The 23,792-nt window shown below is 42.5% G+C and overlaps 1 protein-coding gene across 1 annotated transcript in view; it reads left to right on the forward strand.

The window, feature by feature from the left end:
• Positions 1 to 4,413: 4,413 nt before the first annotated feature.
• The window catches only part of LOC115468789 (catalase-like), a 67,424-nt gene continuing 48,045 nt past the window's right edge, over positions 4,414 to 23,792 (forward strand). The window contains exons 1-2 of the mRNA XM_030200786.1: positions 4,414 to 4,517; positions 18,733 to 18,895. Coding sequence (XP_030056646.1) covers positions 4,488 to 4,517; positions 18,733 to 18,895 — 193 coding nt within the window. The 5' untranslated portion in view covers positions 4,414 to 4,487. The remainder of the gene's footprint in view (positions 4,518 to 18,732; positions 18,896 to 23,792) is intronic.

Raw genomic sequence — 23,792 nt, forward strand, 5'->3', positions numbered from 1 at the left:
GTACTTAAAGAATAAGTTAACCCTTTACACACCTTTAAGACCTCTAAGGTCCTCTCAAAGATCATCACTATCTGTACCCTCATCAAAAGAAATTGTACAATGTGATACCCATCATTGAGCCTTCTCAGGAGTAGCCCCCACGTTCTGGAATTTACTCCCAGAGGGGCTACATATAACTTGAGACTACCTCTACTTCAGGAAGCAGGTAAAAGCCTGGCTCATCTCCCAAGCCTTTAGTACGTAGGGTGACTGACTATACAACCATTCTGTACCTGGACTAGTTTGCTACACATACTGTAACTTAGATCAGTTCCTCACCTCTTGTTTAACTATACAAAGAACTTGCCTTGATTTTAGGTAACCATCAAATTATCCCAACTGACTCTGTATCACTCATCTTGTTCCCATCATATATCTGCTCTTGGTCCCTCAGCTATATGGTAAAAGTCATATTGTAGAAAATCTTTAGCAACGTATCTCTGTTAATTGAATGTTCTAATGCATTCTTATTAGGTATATCATTAGTATCATGGTAGTTCTATTATTAGATTCAATTTACTGTTTTCAAGTTTACCTCATTTATTGTATTTATGTTTATTCTTGGTTATTTTACTATTGTGAAGCTATTAACAAAATTGTAACTTTTATGTTAAACTGTACCTGCTGTACACCACCTTGGGTGAATCTCTTCATAAAGGTGGTTAATAAATCCCAATAAATAAATAAAATACAAAAGATGTTTTCAAGCTGTTTACAATAAAATGAGTAATTTACAATTACACTGGCATGCATTAATATAAAAAATAAAACAAAATTCCAATAACCTAAGTAAAATAAGTAGCTACAACTATATCCCATTACTCAAAACCTAATGATAATAATAACACAATTATAATAAAAATCAACCAATTGTCCATAATTCTTTTGAAACATCCATGTTTTCAAAACTTTACGAAAAGCAGTAAAATTAGATATATTTTGAAATTCATCGGGTAAGGAATTGCAAAGAAAGGAACCAGCATAACAAAATGCCCTGTCCCTACTAGTAGTCAATCTAACAACATGCAAAGATGGAAGTTGCATTACATGCAATGATCGAGAGGGCTCATATTTGCCTAACTTCTCTGACAATTTCCATGGGTTTCCCATTGTCCCTGTCCCCACACACATCTCTATTCTGTTCTCCATTCCACCTTGGAAATACTTGCCATAGCCGTTCTTACTTACACATTTGTCTCTCTGTATTTGGTACTTATTGTATTCAGCTTTTCTCCTCCCTTCCACAAGTGGGTCATAGTCATCAGCATAGTTTGGGGGTGAGCAAGGGGATCAGTACACCTCCTCATATATTGTGAGTAAAATGCTAAACCTATCCTCTTTCCCCACAGTTAATATGACTTCCCCTACCCTTTACCTTCTCTGTTCCCCTAAAATAAGCAGGCAAACTACACCTATGGCCATATCTGCCCTTCTTCCCCTGTGCTACTCACCCCACAGAAACACACTTCTGCTTCATCAGCATGACTTGTCAATTTTGCAAGCTTCTTCCTCTTTTCTGTTGTATTTCCTTTCCTTGAAAAATGTGTGTTTCAGAATTGATACCATTACTGCTCTAATTACAACCAGGAGTTTATATGTTGATTCCTCTGCATTTGCACAGCCTGCACGTTGATTGTACACCTTCACCACCCTAATTCCAGAATGTATTAACCTATCCCTGCACATCCCACAGTAACAGCCCCGCCCTCCCGCTTTATTGTTTGGTATTTTGATTGTCAAACAACTATTCTCAAAAGACGAATTACTTCCAGTAATGATGCTATCACTTTCCACAAAATGCAAGTAACTGTAAATTCTGCTCAAATTAAAAGAGGAGGAAAAAGGACTTCAGAAGCTCAAGTCATGACTCAGTAGAACTTTGGACTATAATGACCGAGCAAACTTCTTCACTAGTCCTAAAAAGACTCCTTAAATATTTATCTTCTTTCAAGCTATTGATACATGTATTCATTTTCTTTTTTTCTTCTTTTTTTATAACAATTTTCATTTTTCCATGCTATAGCGTATACTTATTTTGATTGCCCAGCTGTCTTTTGCTAAATTGAAGCAGCTGCCTTCTCTCTGGCCCCGGTGCTCAAAAGTAATCATAGGCGCTAGAGGCCATTAGTGCTGCATTAGCACCTGCATTTACCAGTGCAGAATGTTCAGAGGGGTCTAGCATGCGAAATGAGCGCGCCAGGCATTAGCACAGATAGCATGCAAATGTAGTCGAGCTCATGTAAATGAGGTCATTTTGTATCCCTCCCCAATGCTCAGGAAAGAGCGCGCAAAATAATAGCACCTTATCGCTGTTAAAAATAATGCCAAGTTGGAGCAGGAGATAGGGTGTTGGAAGAGAGGATTTCCCATGATTCTCATATTTCTCTCAAGATTCTTTTTGCAATATCTGCCAGTTTCGATTGCTTTTGGAAGCAGAAAGAAGCCCGTGTAAGCCCTTAAGGTCTGGTTGTGAGAAACAGCAGACCTGAACGCGAAGCACGCATTGGTGTTTGTGTCCTGCATATAAATTTAATTGGCCATGTTTAAAAAAAAAAAAAAAAGCCCAGTGAAAGCACACATTGGTGTATGTTTCCTGTATCTAAATATAAGCATCCAAGATATAAAAAGAAATTAAAAACATGTATATTTACGCTGCAGAAAACAGACGCCAATTTGTGGTTCAGATTCAGGCTTTACCAGAAGCAAGCGCACAGGATCTGAGCTTAATGTGGAACTCTTCTCTGCATGCGCTATGCACAATCCTCCCGCCGAACTCCCTAATGCTTAATGCTATGAGCATGCCTATATTTGCATCTCATTAGCTTTGAGCATTAGGACATTGTTCTTCTGCACTGTTGCAGTGGTATTTTTACTGCATTATTCGGAACAGCACTGTAGGTTTGAGCATTGGGGCTTGTGCCTTACATTCTCTCTGTTACCCTTGAGTTGATAACAGCCGATGCGTGTCACACAACTGAGTATTGATGGTGTTTTCTTTTTTAACTTTGCTGAGAGAACCTGTACAATATGGGGGGGGGGGGGCGGTTGTGCCCCTCCAATCACCACCACTAGGAAGAACCTTGGTTAAAGCAGTCACTTCACTGGTTCCCTATCCATTTCCGCATACAGTTGAAACTCCTCTTATTGACTTACAAATGCATTCACTCTGCAGCTCCTCAGTACCTCTCCACTGTCATCTCTCCCTACCCTCCTCCCCGGGAACTCCATTCACTGGGTAAATCTCTCTTATCTACACCATTCTCCTCCACTGCTAACTCCAGACTCCGTTCCTTTTATCTTGCTGCACCATGTGCCTGAAATAGAGATCCTGAGCCAGTACATCAAGCTCCATCTCTGGCCATCTTCAAATCTAGGCTAAAAGCCCACTTTTTTATGCTATTTTTAACTCATAACCCTTATTCACTTGTTCAGTACCCATATTTTATCATTCTCACCTTAGTAATTCCCTTATCTCTTATTTGTCCTGTTTGTCTGTCCTAATTAGATTGTAAGCTCTGTTGAGCAGGGACTGTCTCTTCATGTTCAAGTGTACAGTGCTATAGAAATGATAAGTAGTAGTAGTAGTAAAAAAACAAACAAACTCCAAATGAGCATTTATTGGACAGGAAATGAACCTCCATATAAAATTCTGTAGTATAAAAATGTTGCAGATAGGACAAGACTTCTGTAGGCATTAAAATGTCTTTTTTAATAGCCCTCATTTCACTCATTCAATGCCTGAATGTGATTAAGAAACTCTGGGATTGTGTATAAACAGAGAAGCATAAATTAGGAACCTGGGGGTGAGCAATTAACGACCATTTTATTTTCCAAAAGATATTGGCCACCTGAACAGAAATAGAAGTCCCCATTAAAGAAATATTCTTTTGTGTCAAAATCTGTAAAGTCATGGGTCAGGGCTGTGTGTGCACACAAAACACATGCACTTCATAGGGATTATTACACTGCAGTCTTTGGCCCCTTCGTGGGGGAAAAACAAATCACAGATAAACCTTATTGGTAAAAATCACAGATCATGTGGCTTGGCAATGTAAACTTCTATGATAAAAATATTAACGTATTATTTCACTACATATTTTTACTAATTTTCTGCTTCTTGACTTGACGTTGGGAATTCGTAGGGAACTTTGAATCCTAAATGACACAGAATAGACACATATGGCACTTAGGGCTTTGCTGGAGAAGTGAAGATACAATTTCCAGCTTCCTCAAGTCCAGGGGGTATAATTTCCAAATTTCACGTTCAAGTAGTGTTTAAATCTAAGAAAAACAGGGTTGTCTGAAAGCAGAGCTGAAGGCTGGGGTGGGGCTTCCTTATTATGCAAGAGGGCGAGGCAGAAGGCCAAATATATATATACAGCTACAAATACAGTCCATAACAAAGTGATTGCATTTCTCTGCTCGCTGAACTTTACCAGGGGTGCAAGATGGCACAGAACACAGATACACAGCACAAGGTAGAATAATGTTTTCTTTTGTATTTTTACTTAGCCTCAAGCAAAGCTACTTACAGGAAGATATGTGATGTGATTGAGTGCACCCAATGCAGAGGGAAGGGAATACTGTAAAAAGGGAGCTGCTATTCCTGATTTGCCTTCTTCCCCAACCTTCCTGCCAGGGGCTCCTATCTGGCATACAGAGCCTTGTGCAGAATCCTAGCAGCAGGAAGGGGATGGGGTGGGGGTGGGGGCTGTATGTGCTGCCTACAAGCTTTAGAGCAGCAGCCCAACTTTTGTAAAGGGGAAACAGAAGGTTGCCACTCATCTGCATCAAGGGTTATGGGGGTAACTGCACAGCAGTATCAGGAGCTTGAGATAAATAACGGGATTTGACCTCAGAACAGCTTGAGCAGTAAATTTGAGAGACTCCACATACCTTGGCTTAGGAGTGAGGGTTATTCCTGTCTTGGTATGTGCAAAACTAATGCATTTGGAGAAATTGCCCCCAGGAGAATGTGAGGGATTTGGATCATAAATTACATAACTTGGCTTGGGAGTGAGTTTATGCCTGCTATGGTATGTGCAAAACAAACCCACTCGTAATCACGGCTGACAGAGAAACAGGAGAAATAGAAACACATTTACTTCTTTAATAAACAATAGGACAGGAAGTCCAGGACATGGGAAGAGGGGAGAACAATATACTTTTGGTCATATGAGAGAGATTAAAACAGGGTTTAATATATCTGAGGCTAGTTGGCAGGTAGCAAAGTTAAGTAAGCCAATTTTTGAATGCTGTTTTGTGAATGTTGCTGCCAAACCTTTCAAAAGGTTAAGAGAACCCACTTTGCCTTTCTGCAGTCAGGCCAAAATGGGTTCACCCTTTATTGTGACTGCAGCCTGCTTTAGCTCCCAGTGAAATGCATTGAAACATTTTTTTTTAAAAGAGAATTAGAGCAGAAACGCTGTTATTCCTTAAGCAAAATATGATGCTTAGGACCCTGTTTACTAAGCCATGTTGTAGGTGCGCTAACTTTGTAGCGTGCGCTAATGATAGATACATCCATTAAATTCCTATGGATGTCTCTAGCGTTAGTGCACGCTAATTAAGTTTGCGTGCCTACAGCGTGGCTTAGTAGTTTTTCAAAGGTGAGGCAATAACATGTCTGTGAAAATTTGCAGTCCTAGAGCTGGGTGGAGAGGGGTAATTCAGGCCCATTTGAAAATAGTGGTAGAAGAGAACTGACAGTATCAGTCACAAGGGTGGAGATTGGACAGTGACTCAGCAGTTTTCAGCAGCCAGGCGTTTAACTGTCTTCCAACTAATTCTGATGAAATGTTCATTGCCCTTGGAGAAGTTGCATATTTTTATCTGAAGAGTTCTGCGCCTGGTTTAACCTAAATCTGATTGAAAAGGTACACACTCTGCCCAGTTTTCTGTATTAAATATACTGCTTGGCAGTCTTATTTTTCAACTGCTTTTGATGTGCTTTAATCTGCACGTGACTCTTGCATCTGGGTGGGGGAAGGAAGCAATGATCAGTGTTAAAAGAAAACTATGCTTTCAATGTGCCTATTATTACATATATTTTTATTAATAACATTATTTTAAAAATTCTTTCATCTGAGTCCCAGCCTCCCCTGCATGTTTTTGAATCTTTCTTCCCTCAACCACTCCCCAGCTCTGGAGCAATACTTTTTGGATCTGAGTCATAGTAACATAATATATGATGACAGATAAAGACCTGCATAGTCCATTCAGTCTGCCCAACAAGATAAACTCATAATATATGGTATGATGCAATACTACATCATATGCATACTTGATCTTGATTTGTCCTTTGCCGTTTTCAGGGCACAGACCTTAGAAGTCTGCCTAGCACTGGTCTTATTTGTGAACGACTAGAGCTGCTGTCTAAGCCCACTCCAACCCATCCAGATCTGTCTAGTCATGTGGGGCATAGACTATCGAAGTCTGCTCGGCTTTATGTAGTATTGTGATGTTTGTGATATCAGAAGTAATTGGACTGATCACATCTATTGTATGACTTTTTCTAATAAGATGACACTCAGAAGCTCAGGGGAATTATAGCATTGTAAAGAATTTTCAAATTTATGACTTTGCTAATTGGTATAGAAAGGGTATTAATCTTTGTTGCATGTACTTTTATGAGATCCTATAGACAGAACAAGTGGGAAAAGCATCAGAGCATGGCTCATGGAATTCTTTCCAACCCCTCTGCATGGAAATGCTCCTGTATGTGTGTATGAGGGGGTGGGGGTATAGATGTTTGTGTGTGGGTATGTGCATGTGTGCCTTTTGTGTATCTGATCAGGAGATGAGGGGAAGGCTGTTTGCCAGGTGCAACTCCTTAATCACCAACTCCCAGGACTCAAAAAGCAACAATTTTCCTTATAAAAAGACAGCACCCTAGATTACCAATATACTGCTGGGAAAACAGAATAAGTCAGACTGCTACAGATCCCTACATAGAAAGTAAACACTAGCAAAATACCTCACGAACTACATGCTAGCAGAATACTGCATCTTGGTCATATGTGTTACACACAGTAGACCATCAACAAATATGAAACAAAGGACCACACATCAGTAGTAGATATGAAGGCAAAAAAATGAACTGTAAACCTCAATAAGTCAGACTCTGCTTATACAGCAATACTAGAAAAATAGAAACCAACATACAAGATATCAGATTCATGTTTGCTAATATATTGCAATTAATACATTCAGAAAATTAAATCTTTTCTACCTTTGTTGTCTGAGCATTATATTTTTTCTATTTTCCTTGGTCCCAGTGTCTCTTTTCTGCTTTTGTTTTCCCCCTAATTTTCTTACCACAGTCTCCTGTCCAGCATTGCCCCTCTTAGTGCCTGTCACTATGCTACCTCCTTGTCAAGCACTTTCTCTTTGTCCCTTTCCCACTCCTTATCCAGCTTATCCTCTCTCTCTCTCTTACCCTCCTTCCACATACCCCACCCTGGGGTCAGCATCTTTCTCTTTCGACCCTGCCCTCCCTTTGCTGCCTAACATATCAACCTCTTTCTTCCACCACCTGCTGGTTCAGTCTTTTTACCTCCACTCGTCTTGTGGGCTCATCATCTTTCCCCCTCTCTTCCTCCCCCTCCCCATCAGAGGAGGCAGGATGTGGCAGAAAGAAGTCCTCTCTGTTTGAAGGCAGTGGTGGTGGTGAGGGGAAGGGAAGGGAGATAGGAGAGTTGCCAGAGTGTGGGGGCAGGAAGCAAGGAGCATGAGGCCACAAATATACTGGCTTTTCTATTGACAGTTAAAAGGGACTACTGGCAGCTAGCCTGGCCATTAAAAAAATCTGTCCAGGGCTGTCTGAAAACTGGTCAGTGGCAATCCCAGACCCTCCTAAACATGTGGACATAAAGTATGTGCAAATTTTGCCAATGGCTTAAGTTGGCCCTGCCCATGGTATATAGAATTAGCTATGGAAAATGGTTTTGGGGGTTGAACAGTTGCAGGAGATAGTGTTTGGAGAGGGGGCAATATACTGGATGGTGTGGCAGTCATGGGAGGTAGTTATTGGGATGTGTGGGCAGTTTGGGAGTAAGGTAGTTGTAAGGAAGATTATTTTGGAGGGATGAGGTAGGACAGTTCAGAGACTTGGAAGAGTAGAGAGTTTGCCCTGTACATTTCACTGTTTGCTACATTTCACTAAGTTTCTATGCTACAGAAGCTGAAAACTTCTTGGGGCCATTTTTCTTTTTTTTTTGGGGGGGGGGGGGGGAATTATTTCTCTGGAATTATCAGGCTTATTTTCAAACTCAGTAGTCATTTTATTGGCTTTTCCCGCATATGAAGCTTCATCCCATTTGGTTAAATTTGTGGAGAATTATTTTGCCACAAGACAGACAGTTGGACAGAGTTTCTCACCCCTTTTGTATAATTCTTTCCAACTCCCATTGAGTTGGAAAGAATAAAAAAGGAAAAAACTCATATGCAACTCAGTGGTTGCATTTCCATCACTGTGTCCTTGTATAAGGAAAGAAAATGAAATTGTTAGACCCTCTGGAGAAGTGAAACACAGCACACCCTGTATTCAGTTGTCTTTCTCTTTAAACAATATGTGTGACCCAGGAGATTCCCAAAAAATAATCTCTTAAATGTATAGTAATAAGAATATTTATAGCAAAACATTTGGGAACTATTCTCTATTTTGGTAGAGACAGGGCAAGATGAGATCAAGATAAACAATGCAGTTATTGTAGATATCCATATGTACTACAAACTAGTAGGTGTTCAGTTGGATTTTATCGTTTATCATTTAAAAAAAAAATTTCTACTACTGTAATTTTAAATTTTTTTTACTGCTGTAATTGTCTATTATTCATGTTTGATTTATTCTTACTGTATACCACTGAGTGAATTCCTTCAAAAAGGCGGTAAATAAATCCTAATAAATAAAAATAATAAATAAAATATACTGTCACTTATTCATAGCAAATCAGAACAGTGCACATAGCATGTAATACAATAAAATAACATAAATTGAAACTTTTTAAGAATTCCATTTAAAATAGGATAAAAACAGACAAAGCTCTCATACTAAAGAACATAATAAAACAATCAGTTTAAACAACAGTCATACATCAAACAATAACATCAACATAAATCAAAAACATCTAAAACTTCTGGAGACCTGTGTAGTCAACCATCCAACAAAACTCAACCATTGATTGATAGTAGTGTGTTGTAAGCACTCCCCAATTCTCAAAACCTACCACTGGCGGTAACGTCAATTAATGCAGGAATAGTGTGCATATAAATCTGCATGGAATGCTCAGAAGGCTTTAGCATGGGAAACAACGTATGCAGCAGAGATGGCCACAACATTTATTTAAATGTAGTCGGAAGTATAATTTCCCATGCCTTTCCAATGCTCAGAGAACAGTGCACAAACCAACCCTGCTCCTACCGCTGGAAACAAAAACACCAGCTCAGAACTGACAGTGAAAGATTTGAAGAGAGGACTGCTGCTTTTGGTTTCCAGTATAAAAACTGCCAGTTTTGATTTTTCTTGGAAGTGGAAGCAAGCCCGTGTGTGCAAGCCTGTAAGTGCTGGTACTAAGAAACAAATCTGCGTGAGTCTGAGCAAACCCTAAAGTGAAATAACACATTAGCACCTGTTTTCTGTGCTTATATATAAGCCTTCCAAGTAAAAAGAAAATTGAAAGCTTATATTTCAAGGAAGAGAAGAGCGGTGCTGATATGTGTTTCATGGTTAGGTTTGTCTGGTGCATGAGTACAAGAGCTACGTTTACTGTGAAAGTGTTCTGCACTTGCACCAAGCATGTTCCTCCCTCTTGCTTTTGCTTTTACAGTGCACATATGTGAATATAATTTCCTTTGAGCATTGGAGAGCTATTTTTCTGCGTTGTTCTGTCAGTATGGGATCTACACTGTTGGCTTTACTGCAAGAGCAGGACCGTCGAGAAGGGGGGGGGGGGGGGGGGGAGCAAGATTCCCTAGGCCCGGCCTCCCAGGATGGCCTGGCCCAGGGGTTTGTCTTTCTCCTGCTCCTGTGTGTCGGAACTCGGGTAATTGCCTGGGTCCCACCTCACAGGAGCAGTGAGAGTGACAGACCGAGGGAGGAGAAGAGAAGACATGGGAACGTAAGGGGGTGGAGGGCAGCGGCTGCCCGAGTGGGGGAGGGAGTAGGGGGTGGTGGCAGCAAGAGTGGGAAGGCAGGGCAAGGGCGGTCATGGGCCTGACTCTGTCTCTCGGTGGCCCTGTTCAAGAGTTCTGAGAATCTGCCTGCAGGTTCGCTGCCTCCATATGAGAAAAGCCAGAAGTGTAAAAAAATTGATAATTCCACTTCAGCAGCGGCAGGCTGGAGCAGAAGAGGGCTAGATCTCAGTAAAGATGCTGCTGAGAAATGGACTGAATATACTAATATTCCTATTCACCACTATCACATTAAGTTTTACATTATTAATAATGTTTTGCCAAGACAGTAGCTGTTAATGATGGTGACAATAAGGATGTTTAGACCAGATCTACAAAAGAAAATGACAATGGATGAGGCAATGCCCATTGTGAAATGGCTGTATTTTCTGGAGCAGAAATATTTAATTACCCAACAGGAAATCATTGTGACAAGCTCTTAAAGGAGACACCAGCTTTGAAGATCTGAAATATCCCCTGGTCCAACAGCTTCTCCTACTCCAGGTGATGCCTGAACCAGAAGGATGACATCTGAATAACTTACCACTGCATTATGTGTTACATGCAAATATTAGACACTCAGTAAACAGTTATACTTTATTTAGTTCTTGTTTCTCTTTCCTTTTAACATATGAGGGAACTTCTGATATTCATAAATATCTCTTAGTTAGATAGGGGGTCTTTTACTAAAGCTTAGCTCGAGCTATCTGCAGCAGCGCCTATAGGAATAAAATGGGCCCTACTACTGCAGATAACTTGAGCTAAGCTTTAGTAAAAGACCTCCATAGTTGGGTAACGTCTTCAAGAAGCTCCACAACTGTTTATAATAAAACATAATTCCTTACAAATGAAGAATCTTTACAAACCCAATCTACCCTTTATTCTTCCCTACCCCACCCCACCCCACCCCCACCCCCTTCCTTACCAGCTATCATATACATAAGAACATAAGAGTAGCCATACTGGGTCAGACCAATGGTCCATCTAGCCCAGTATCCTGCTTCCAAACAGTGGCCAAAGTACCTGGCAGAAACCCAATTAATAGTAACATTCTATACTACCAATCCTGGGACGAACAGTTGCTTCCCCATGTCTGTCTCAATAGCAAACTATGGACTTCTCCTCCATGAACTTGTCCAAACCTTTTTTAAACACAGATATGCTAACCGCTGTGACCACATCCTCCGGCAACGAGTTCCAGAGCTTAATTATTTGTTGAGTGCAAAAATATTTCTTCCTATTTGTTTTAAAAATATTTCCATGTAACTTCCTTGAGTGTCCCTTAGTCTTTATATTTTTTGAACGAGTAAAAAATCAATTTACTTCTGCTCATTCTAGACCACTTAGGATTTGGTAGACCTCAATCATATCTCCCCTCATCCGTCTCTAAAACAATCAGACCTTACAGTGTTTAAAGACATGTAGAATATAAGTGATATTCTCTAATTTGTTTTGAAGTTTATTTCATAATCAGGGCACAAATAGCAGAAAGCACTCATCCACATTCCACTCAATATTACACCCTCTGGTCTTTCCAACAAGCCCTTTGAGATGAATATAAAGCCCTAAGTGGTCGTACCTGACATCAATCCTCGTAGAATCTTAAAGTCAATGCTTTGTTCTATAGACAGCCAATGAAGTTCCCTGAAAACAGAGCAAATATTTAATCTCTTTGAAGTTGCAGTCTTCAGAAGAGAGCCAATTTAGAATATTGTGTACAATTCTGGAGATTGAACCTTCAAAAAAGATATAAACAGGATGGAGTCAATCTGTCATGGCCCTGGGCTGTGCCCTGCGCTCCTGGTTTACCAGATGGAGGCTAGGTTGGGCTCGTGGTCTGGCGGTGTCCGAGATCCCGATGTTGGCAGGTTGTTCTGGGTGGCGCTCTCTGGCACTTTGTGGGTGACGCAGGCCACACTAGCTCAGCCCTGCAGGGAGCGGGGGTTCCTAGGTGCGACACAAGAGATGTACCTTTTGTAATCCCACGATGGGAGTCAGGCTGCAGTGTTCTCCGCTGACATCTGGCACTCCAGACCTATTTCAAGGCGACGGGGCCTGACACTCACTGCCATTGCAACAGGTCTCTTTGTTGTAGCCTGGCCTTTCTATACTTCAGCCTTGCCCTGTGTGACTTTGGTCTAGCCTGCCTCCAGTTCCAGTCAAGTCCGCCTTGTCTCCAGTTCCTGCCTCCACTTCCAGCAAGTCCACCCTGCCTCCAGTTCCAGCCAAGTCCACCTTGCCTCCAGTTCCAGCCAAGTCCACCTTGTTTCTAGTTACTGCCTCCTGTTCCAGCCAAGTCCACCTTGTCTCCAGTTCCTGCCTTCTACCTTACTCCAGTGTGACTCATCTTCCGTCTGTCTGGGCCTCTGGGTTGGAGACCTGGCAGCGGTCCAAGGGTCACCATCCAGACCTGTGACACAGTCGCACCATATGCCTGGAATAGACTTCCTGAGCCGGTACGTCAAGCTCCACCTCTGGCCGTCTTCAAATATAAGCTAAAAGCCCACCTTTTTGATGCTGCTTTTAACTCCTAACCCTTATTCATTTGTTCAGAACCCTTATTTTATCATCCTCACCTTAATATTCCCTTATCTCTTGTTTGTCCTGTTTGTCTGTCCTAATTAGATTGTAAGCTCTATCGAGCAGGGACTGTCTCCTCATGTTCAAGTGTACAGCGCTGCGTATGTCTAGTAGCGCTATAGAAATGATAAGTAGTAGTAGTAGTAGTAGTAGTAGTTGGTGGTCTTCATCATAAAGTGTATGAGAACAGACATATCTCAGTATGTACAGTATATGTTGGAAGAAAGGTGGAAGAGGGGAGATATGATAGACATTTTAATACCTTCATGGCATAAATGCACAGGAAACAAGCCTTTCAATTGAAAGAAAACTCTGGAATGAGGTGGCATAGGAATAAGATAAAGGGGGATAAACTCAAGAATAATTTAAGGAAATACTACTTTACAGAAAGAGTGGTGGATATAGGGAACAGCCTCCTTGTGGAAGTGAAGACAAACTGTATCTGAATTCAAGAAAGCATGGAACGAGTCAATAGGGTCTACTAAGGTGGGGGAAGAGATAGTAGGTGGTGTAGAAGAGCAGACTTGATAGGTCAAATAGTCTTCACCTGCCTTCATTTTCAATGTTTCTATTTAATTTTGAATGCACAGAATAGAAATATGAAAGATTTGCAACCCTAGAGTGAGAGTGGAGAGCATTAACCCTCGGATTCTATATAGCGTGATTTACATTGAGGGGCATAATCGAAAGGGGTGTCCAAGTTTTCCTGAGGACGTCCTCACAGGACGTCCTGGCGAAGGGGCGAGGAAACCCGTATTATCAAAACAAGATGGGCATCCAACTGTCATTTCAATAATATGGTTGGGAACACCCAAATCTAGACATTTAGGTCATTCCTAGAGATGGTTGTCCTTAGACTTGGTCGTTTCTGATTTTTGGCGATAATGGAAACCAAGGACGCCCATCTCAGAAACGACCAAATGCAAGCCCTTTGGTCGTGGGAGGAGCCAGCATTCGTACTGTACTGGTCCGCCTCACATGCCAGGACACCAACCAGGCACCCTAGGAGGCACTGCAGTGGACTTCATAAATTGCTTCCAGGTGCATAGCTCCCTTACCTTGTGTGCTGAGCCCCTCAAAACCCACTACCCACAACTGTACACCACTACCATAGCCCTTATGGGTGAAGGGGGGCAACTAGATGTGGGTACAGTGGGTTTCTGATGGGTTTTGAAGGGCTCACATTTACCACCACAAGTGTAACAGGTAGGGGGGGGTGGGTCTGGGCCCACCTGCCTGAAGTGCACTGCATCCACTAAAACTGCTCCAGGCACCTGCATACTGCTGTGATGGAGCTGGTTATGATATTTGAGGCTGGCATAGAGGCTGGCAAAAAATATTAAAAAAAAAAATTTGAGTGTGGGAGGGCATTAGTGACCACTGGGGGAGTAAGGGGAGGTCATCCCCGATTCCCTCCGGTGGTCATCTGGTCAGTTCGGGCATTTTTTTGTGCCTTGGTCATAAGAAAAAATGGACCAGGTAAAGTCGTCCAAGCGTTCGTCAGGGATGCCCTTTTTTTTCCATTATGGGTCGAGGACGCCCATGTGTTAGGCACGCCCAAGTCCCACCTTCGCTATGCCTCTGACACACCCCCGGGAACTTTGGTCATCCCACGATGGAAAGCAGATGGGGATGCCCAAAATCAGCTTTCCATTATACCGATTTGGGCGACCCTGTGAGAAGGACGCCGATCTTGCGATTTGTGTCGAAAGATGAGCATCCTTGTCTTTCAAAAATAAGCCTGCAAGTGTGCGCAAATCCAGTCATATTCTGGATTTGTCTGCATGACTTAATTAGTTAAGCCAATCAGTGCTGATAATTCCACTTAACAAGCAACTATTGACACTAATTGGCATTAATTAGAATTTATGCGCAGAACTGTCTAAACATATTCTGCAAAGTGATACACATAAATTCTAAGTTGCATAGTTAAAAGGGAGCATGGCCATGGGCATGGAATGGGCAGGTTGTGGGCGTTTCTCAAATTTATGCACATTGTTATAGAATATACCCAGTCCGTGCCTAATTTAGTCGTTGTGATTTACATCAAGTTTTACTTGGTGTAATTGCCCATGACTAAATTTAGTCATGCGGACAGGCACTCGGTGTATTCTATAAACCATGCAGAAATTTATGCCTATTCTATAAAGAACACTTAAATTTAGGCATACTTTAGAGAATACGTCTAGGTGTATTTTTTTCCGCATGGATTTTTCAGGTGCTATATATAGAATCTAGCTCTAATTGAGTTATTTGTACCACATTCATGATTCTGCAGGGCAGAGCAGCCGGCTCCTGTTTCTTGTTGCCTTTGGTTTGTAGGTTACTACGTTAGTCCCATCAAAAGATGGAATACCAGATGTATCTATTACTGCTATCCTATACATCAATGCTAGTTTCAATTTTTTCTTTTGTTTTGGCAAAGAGGGGAGGGAAAGGAGATAGCCAAGGGGAACTAAAGGGTTTGTATGATGCCTCCCCTTCCTGCTATTCTGCACTTGACTAGAAAACAAGAGATGGGCCTTGTCACCACTAAACTATTATCTGTTCATTAAGCTTCCTACGGGTTTTTCTAAATTCAAAGAGTTAGGAACTAATTGATTTTTGATTGTTAGGATATATTTATGGCCTTTTTGAAGAAAGTCACCCAAGACAGTGTACAGGGTTTTCAGTTGATAGTGGACTGATGGGGTTCTCCTCTTCTGGACATTATAGCGACAAAAAGGAATGATAAAGTGCCCAACTTCTTCAGCCATCATAAAGAACCAGGCTGTATTGGATCAATGCTCTACTGCAGCCCTGGCTAGATACACATCTACTGTAGTCTTCCCTCCTTGGCCCATGGTAGGGCTTCTACTTTGGTAGGTGTTACTTGCTCAGTAGTTTGCTTCTTCTCTACTTCGTCTCTTGTTGCTGACTTTGCTTGTACCTGGATTACTCTCTTGCCTGCTGCCTGCCTATTGACTTTACCTGTGCCTGGATTACTCTCTTGCCTGCTGCCTGCCTACTGACTTTGCCTGTACCTGGATTACTCTCTTGATCTGCTGCCTGCCTGGTCGATACGTTCACCACCCCGCTTCCAGCTCCGTCTTGTAAGTCCTGCAGGCCGCCCACACCTAGGGGCTCAACCTCTGGGGAACGGCGGTCAGCGCAGGTGAAACCTGGGGTTGTCCGGCCACCAAACAGAACCTGGTCTGAGTACCAGGCTCAGCAGCGCTCTACTTGGTACAAGAACTCACAGGTCTGACATTTAGATACTTATCTGTCCCTGGAGAGCTTACAATCTAATTTTGGGCCTGAGGCAATGGAGGGTTAAGTAATTTGCCCAAGATCACAAAGAACAGCAGCGAGATTTGAACTGGGCACCTCTGGATGTCAAGCCTGATGCTCTAACCACTAGGTTACTCCTCTGTGATAAGGGACCCTTGGGTAAATGCTTTTAAATAGGTGTTTTGCACATACTATAATAGTAATGAGCCTCACAGCTAAGCTAGTGAATGTTGACCATGATCTCTTCCACATTCACTGCTAGTAGTCCTCTTTTTTTATTTTGTTTCATTTTACTTTGATGTTTTACTTGCCCTTACAACAAACGGGCATAACAGCAAGTATAATGACCCCTCAGAACTTTCAGACAGGCATCTCCATAACTGGAAACAAATAAGTTTTACGTTTTACTTGTTTTATACTAGAGAGCACAGGTCACATATCAAGGTGTGCTTCAAAGTTCTTTATTAATCAGGCTGGTGCTGGCTGCCCAAGATAATTTAGACTACCTCTACATTTTTTTTCTGCTTCCTTATCCTGTCTCCAGGTGTATCTCTTGCTAAAGAGCGTTCCAATGCTCATGGCCAGTAGCGTAAAAAGGGTGGGGCAGTGGCAGCGGTCTGCTGCGGGTGCAGGCAGCAAGGAGGTGCATGTAGCAGTTGCATGGCTGTCGGCTGCTTCCCTGCCCTCTCTGGTGTTACTAACTGTTCTGGGGCAGGGGACTGGCGGAGCCGACAGCCATGCAATTGCTTTGTGCACCCCCATCTAGTGAGGATGATGCGCTTCAGAGAGGAGATGGGTGATGCGCTTCGGGGGGGGGAGGGGGGTGATGCGCAGGAGGAGGGGGTGATGTGCCAGGGGGGGGTAGTATACCGGGGGGGGGGGGGCATAGCAGTGACCCATCCCGGTGGCAGCCAACCTCAACATTGCACTGTTCATGGCATGCAGATTTTATGTGTGCTGTTAGTACTGAGCATTGGGAAGTAAAGAGAGGTGAACATGCCCAACACATGTGCAAAAGGGGGAGCCAGCCCTGCATGGCCAGAAGGAGGAGGCACCAACTCTGCAGTTTGTTTCCCATCTAGCACAGGTCAAATTGCTGTTTTCTTTTTGAAGACTGCCTGCACAATTTGCTCTTGACTTTGCTAGAAAGAATTGAAATTCCTACACTGATGACACTTCGTTTTGGTAATGAGCCTGCTCTGGCTGGTTGCTATAGCAGGAATTTGGAAAAAGTTGCTGACTGGGACTGTGCATAATCCGCCAAGTTTACTGATCTAATCACATTCCATAAGTGTAAGAAATTAGAAGAAGGACACTTAGAATTATATAAAAAAATTGTTTTCACATCTTATCTCCCTCAGTATGATCGATGTAAATACTTTACATTCCTGCTGTCATGCCTCAATTTAAATCATTTATATGGAGGAAAAGCACGGCAGCCAGGAAAAGGGAGGGCTGTACCGTGCAGGGACTGGCCGGAGGTCAGCCTGTGCAGAGATCTAATGCCATCTCGGAGCTGGCATAGGGTTTGCAGCAGTAAGAGTACCCTTGTAATCTGCGCTATTTGCTGTGCTTCGGCGTGGATAGGAAATTTCCTCATTTGCATCCTTTTGACTACATTTGAATGCTCATTGCGCTGTTCTTCAGTGCCTGTGTTTCCTGTGTTGTTTCCCTTTTGAGCATAGTGTGCTTTCTAGCGCCCACATTTGCTTCTGAGCATCGGGGCCTGAGCATTTCCCCCATGTTCCAAAATTCCAGTCAGGAGATACAGTACAGAAAGGGATTTTTGTATATCTGCCCAAAGGTCAAGACACTGCCTGTTCCCGTTCACAGTACAAAAGGTTGGGAGGTTTGCATTCTTTGCAAGTATTTTACAAATACGTCTGAAGGAGTCTGAGAGGCCCAGCCCTGGACCCATGAGGAGAGAAGAGAAATCCAGGGAAGCTTCTTTATGTCTCAGAACTGGAACTAATAATCTCTGGCACTTTGATTTTACCGTTTTGATTTTCCTATTGGTTTTATGCAATTAAATGCTTAACCCCTCCCCCACAATTTAAACTCAGCAGTCAGTGTTGACTTCAAACGCTGACTGTGGCATTTATATCAATATCTGGATATTGACCGCTGGGTCACACTCAGGTATTTATTTATTTATTGCTGTGTGGAAGGCAGCCAACAGAATTAATCCATGCACCATTGATATTCAACGCCGGTGAACACATAACAATCCAGATAAGTTAGAACAACTGGTTTAAAATGTTGCTGTCCTCACTTATTCAAATAGTTATTGGGTACAGGCACTGAAGATTGGTGGTACCCAGATACGTCTGGCTCCGCCCCCAGATGCCTCTGGTGCTTTCCAGAAAGTGCTGGGGCAGTCAGTAATGGTTTGCAGTATATTATCCGGATAATTCACTTATGCTATGAGCTTATCTTATTGGGTAGACTGGATGGACCATACAGGTCTTTATCTGTCGTCATCTACTATGATACTGTGTTGCTATGTGTTAACAAGGTTGTTGCATTTTAGGTGTAGGAGACCCACACATCACAATGTACAGTTTTTTCATGATATTGCCTTATACTACATCACTTGACATGCATATGCAGAGAGTTTGTTCTATTATATGACATGTTTCTAACATTCTGAATTTTTGCATTTTAAAATCTCAGGTTTTGACCACTGGAGCTGGAGTCCCAGTGGGGGATAAGAAGAATGTTATCACGGTGGGGCCTCAGGGTCCTCTGGTGATCCAGGATGCGATTTTCATCGATGAAATGGCTCACTTCGATCGGGAGAGGATACCTGAGAGGGTTGTGCATGCCAAGGGGGCAGGTGAGTATGATTTTTAGTGGACTAAGATGTATTTCTCTTTAAGGAATAATCAAGCACGGACAGACCTGGAATTGACTTCATTAAAGTCCTTATGCAAATCAAATGAAAAAGATATGAGCAAGGACATACAGGGCTGGATTCAGTAAATGGAATGAAAAGAAGGTGCTGGGAAAAATTTGTGCTCAGTGAGTGTTAATCTATACAAGGTACTCCAGGCTGCGCAGTCTGTATAGAATAGTGCATAGCGTGTATTCTGATGCCCAACTTTGGGCAGAAGGATTTACACCAACTGGGCATAAATCCTGGCATGCATCCCACATATTCTATAACACTGCATGGAATTCTTTAGGACACCCTTGAACCACCCATGTCCCTCTCATAACCACACCACTTTTTCAGGCACCGCTCTTTACGGAATTGCGCATAGCCAGATCTGCTCACAAATCCAAATTAGAGTCAACTAACAACAGTCAATTATTGATTGTTAATGGCTCATAACTAATTTGTTTACATACAGATCTCAGGATCACACCCAACTTTGGACATCCACATTTGGGTGCCATTTATAGAATCCGGGGAATAGTCCATACTTCTATTATTTCTATGGGGGGGGGGGGGGGCTATCTCCAATCCTCTCTGCCTTGGAATTTGAATCTTCCTCTTTTCAGCTCATCTTTATTTGAATTTGCTTCGTTATTTTCCTTCTCCTTTGCCTAATCAGTTTCCCATTCTTTTTTATTTTACAAGGTAGGTTTCTTGTTTTTTTTTTTAAGTATGTTTACTGTCGAACAGAAATAGCACATAACAACACAGAAAAACATGCATAACCATGATCTTCCAACAAACAGCATCTTAAACAGTCCCAAAACAGTGACATTACTAAAGTAGATTTCCTTGTTTTACTCACCAAAAGAGAATCCACTCGACACAATGTTGTGTTTCGGCCAGAAGGCCTACATCAGGAGTCTGTATGGTTAAACAAAAATGATGAGAATCCAGAAATGGCGATGCTGGATTATGATGGTCTTGAGAAAGACCATTATTAAGAATCCATTATTGATCAGACTGTCTCATCTGCGATCTAGCAAGGATTCTTAATAACGGTCTTTCTCAAGACCATCATAATCCAGCATCACCATTTCTGGATTCTCATCATTTTTGTTTAAACATACAGACTCCTGATGTAGGCCTTCTGGCCGAAACACAACGTTGTGTCGAGTCATTTTATTGTTTAATAAACTTTGCTTCACTTTCACTACTGCTGTGGTCCAGTCTTTGGGAATCCTGGTTTTTATTCCCACTTCCCTTTGTTCTTGTTTTACTCACAACATTTCCAGAGAAGGGAAAATTTTAAAACTAGAGGACATGAATTGAGGTTGCAGGGTGGTAGACTTAGGCGTAATGTCAGAAAATTCCTTTTCACGGAGAAGGTGGTTGATGCCTGGAATGCCCTCCCGAGGGAGGTAGTGGAGAAAAAAACTGTGGTGGAATTTACAAAGGCAAAGGATGAACACAAAGGATCCCTAATTAGAAAATGAATGGTATAAAAAAAAAAAAACTTAAAGGGTTGTATATGTGTTTGCATATCAAGTGGTGCTTAGATGGCAACTCTGGCTGTAAAAACTAAAGCCGGTGCTGGGCTGGCTTGTACGGTCTGAGTGCTGCATATAGCAATCCGGTTTAGGATGCGCTGGAGAGAGCTTAGACAGAAACTCCAGTAATTTGGAACATGAGGACAGTGGCAGGCAGACCTTTACGGTCTGTGTCCCCCAAATGACAAGACGGACTTGGATAGGATTTGATGGCAACTCCAGTAGTTGGAACACAAGAACAGAGGTGGGCAGATTCTACGGTCTATGTCCCAGAAACACCAAACAAAGACCATGATCTCACGTGTATTGTCGATTTAATCTAGAATTGAGAATGAATGTGACTGTTGGGCAGACTGGATGGACCATTCAGGTCTTTATCTGCCGTCACTTACTATATTACTTTGTTACTATATTACTATTTATCTCCATATGTGTATCTTTCTACTTGTGCACCTAAGCTCGCAGCGTGCAAATTTTCATGTGCAGTTCCAAAGGCCTAGCACATCTTTCCCAGTTCTGTGCAATCTGTTTCCACTTTCCCACAGCTTAAGAAAAGATTGAAGATGCAGCTGATTATTCTGTTTTGATTATCCTTCAGTTGTGCAATTAGTTGGCCATGACTTTGTAGAAAGTACTGGCCTTCCCCTAGGACAGCTAAGCCAGCATTTGTCAATAATTCACTTAAGACAATTTCTTGCATTTCTTTTAAAGACATAAGGTTAACTCTATCTGTAACAGGAGACAAGAGGCAAATTGGTTCCAAAGGCATGACAGCTTTATTGCTAGCAATGAACAGCACTGAGTTTAGGCTCAGGATACTGCCCCCTGAGCGTCACCTGACACTCGTTCTTATACACTCTTATCAGTAGTCATGCGCAGTTACAGACAGAGGATCTTACACAGAACCCAGGAAACCACTTATCTTTGGCTTTGCACACAACCCTCTATTTCCAACACTGGTCTCTAGTCTATTCACAGTTACTTGGCATTGCATATCAATATACTGATAAGCAGCACAAGTTCCAGCTGGTTTCTGCTATCTGGCTACAGCTGCTTCTTCTGAGCTAACTGTCAGCTTGCAAGCCTTATATTTCAGAAAAGGCACAGAAGGAGAGAAAATGTATTTCACAGAAAAAACAAAGTTAATGGCTGCCATGCTACAAGTTACAGCTTCTTTTAGCTAAGCACAATAGATTGTCCTTTACAGCAAAATCTAACTCTAGTATAAACTGCAGCAAAACAGTAACTTATTTCAGTGTTCCAGCACATTTACACAATACAGCCTCTATGCATGGATCACGAGACTGCACTGGCAGAGCCAGCTGCCTTCCCTACAACCCTAAATTGCTGACTACTACTGTACAAGTTGTTATCTAGCTGCTGGTTAACAAATACATACTACTAGTAAAAGTCCAAACTGCACAGGTTTAGGTCTTAGTCTAGGCTCATTATATGAAAGCTGAGGTTTTGGTACAAAGCAAAGGTGCAAGTGTGAATGCAAAGTCCAAATAGAAAATCCTGTTAGTGCAAAAGTCCACAAAAGTCCATAGGTAGTATGCACAGAGCTTGAGGTTGTCCTGCCAGGCTAGTGATGGTCGCAGGCCGAGTACAGTAATTGCTTGTCCACTCCTACATATCCATCCCAGTCCCACAGATTCTTTTAGCTGATTATGTTAGTATGTGTTGCTTTTTTTTTCTTTATGGTATCCTGGTGGTCTTTTTATATTTATTCTAATTCATTTAAGGTTTTATACACTGTATACTTTTTATTTGCAGTGTTTTTATTTCTTATTGTAAGGTGCTTTGCAAAGGCCACAGAATAAATGAAATAAATGCAAAGAGAATGTGAGGAATTTATTTCCTAAAACCAGGGCAAGGACACAGTTAATTATATGTAAAAGTGATCTTTTCTGTTGGTAGCTGGTCTAAAGTTTGATTTGGCAGTCAGATGGTTTTACTGGTCAGCCTGAAATCTCATGCTGAAAAGGCATTATCCTTGACCAAGTATTGCACTCTTGACATATATTAATGTGAGGTCACCCCCCACTGTTCCCTTGTCTCAGTTAACTTTGCTTGGAGTATTCTGGCAGTGGTAGCATAGAGTCACAGCTCTTTCTGCACCCACAAAATATGAAGTAATGCAAAAAACATGTCCCATTTTTAATTCAGACTTCCAGGCAGTTGCATTGCATGGTCTGTATCGAGATTAAGTCATTTGGGGGGGGGGGGGTCTTTTACTGAAGTGCATTATGTTTTTGCACTTACCATACCTTAATGGCAAAAATTAATGCGCGGTAAGTGCAAAGGCTGCATGGTAATTGTTTGGGCATAGCCAGCATGTCCTCTGCAGTCATTGCAGGGGAATGTATATTAGCTCGCATTTAACTCTGATCACTATTAGCACAGATGTACAATAGGAGGTGCTAAGAGAAGCCATGCTAACAGCATAAATGACAGTACACAGTATGCATCCTGTGTTAAATGCAGTATGCTATCCACACCTATTCTCTGTCCATGCCCCATCTAGTTCACCCCCATTACACAAAACGCACTTAACGTGGGAATTGGCACGTGCTAACTGCTAAACCACCATTTGCACATTAAAGAGAGTTCTACAGAGGGGTCCTTTTACTAAGGTGCTCTAACAGATTTAGCACGCTAATGAGTAACATGCAGTAAGGGGCCCTTTTACTAAGCAGCGGTAGGGCTAATGCTCGGAGAGCACGCGCCAAATTGGCAATACCGCTGGGTTAGCGTGGGCAGGGGCATAGCTACATGGGGCCATGGGGGCCTGGCCCCCGCCGACCCTTTCAACCCCCCCCCCTTCCCGCCACTGGTAACCCTCTCCCACCGCCGCCATCAGGTACCTGTGCTGACGGGGGTCCCCTACCCCCGCCAGCCAAAGTCCTCTTCAGCCGGTCTCCGGGCCGGCGCGTTGCTGCAGCTGACGTGGAAGCCTAGGATTCTGTTTCTGTGTGAGTCGTCCTGACGTCCTGCATGTTGAACGTGCAGGACGACAGGATGACTCACACAGAAGAAACAGAATCCTAGGCTTCCACATCAGCTGCAGCAACGCGCCGGCCCGGAGACCGGCTGAGGAGGACTTTGGCCGGTGGGGGTTGGGGACCCTGCCAGCACAAGTACCTGACGGCGGTGGTGGGGGACTGGGGGAGGGATGGCGGGGGGAAGGGGGGGTCGAAAGGGGAGGGGCACCGGGGGGGGGTCAAAGGTGGCTGGGGGGTCAGCACCAATTTTACACATCCACACTACTGCAGGCTACTTTTTACTGCAGCTTAGTAAAAGAG

This window comes from Microcaecilia unicolor, chromosome 4, assembly GCF_901765095.1.
Source record: "Microcaecilia unicolor chromosome 4, aMicUni1.1, whole genome shotgun sequence".
Taxonomy (NCBI): Eukaryota; Metazoa; Chordata; class Amphibia; order Gymnophiona; family Siphonopidae; genus Microcaecilia; species Microcaecilia unicolor.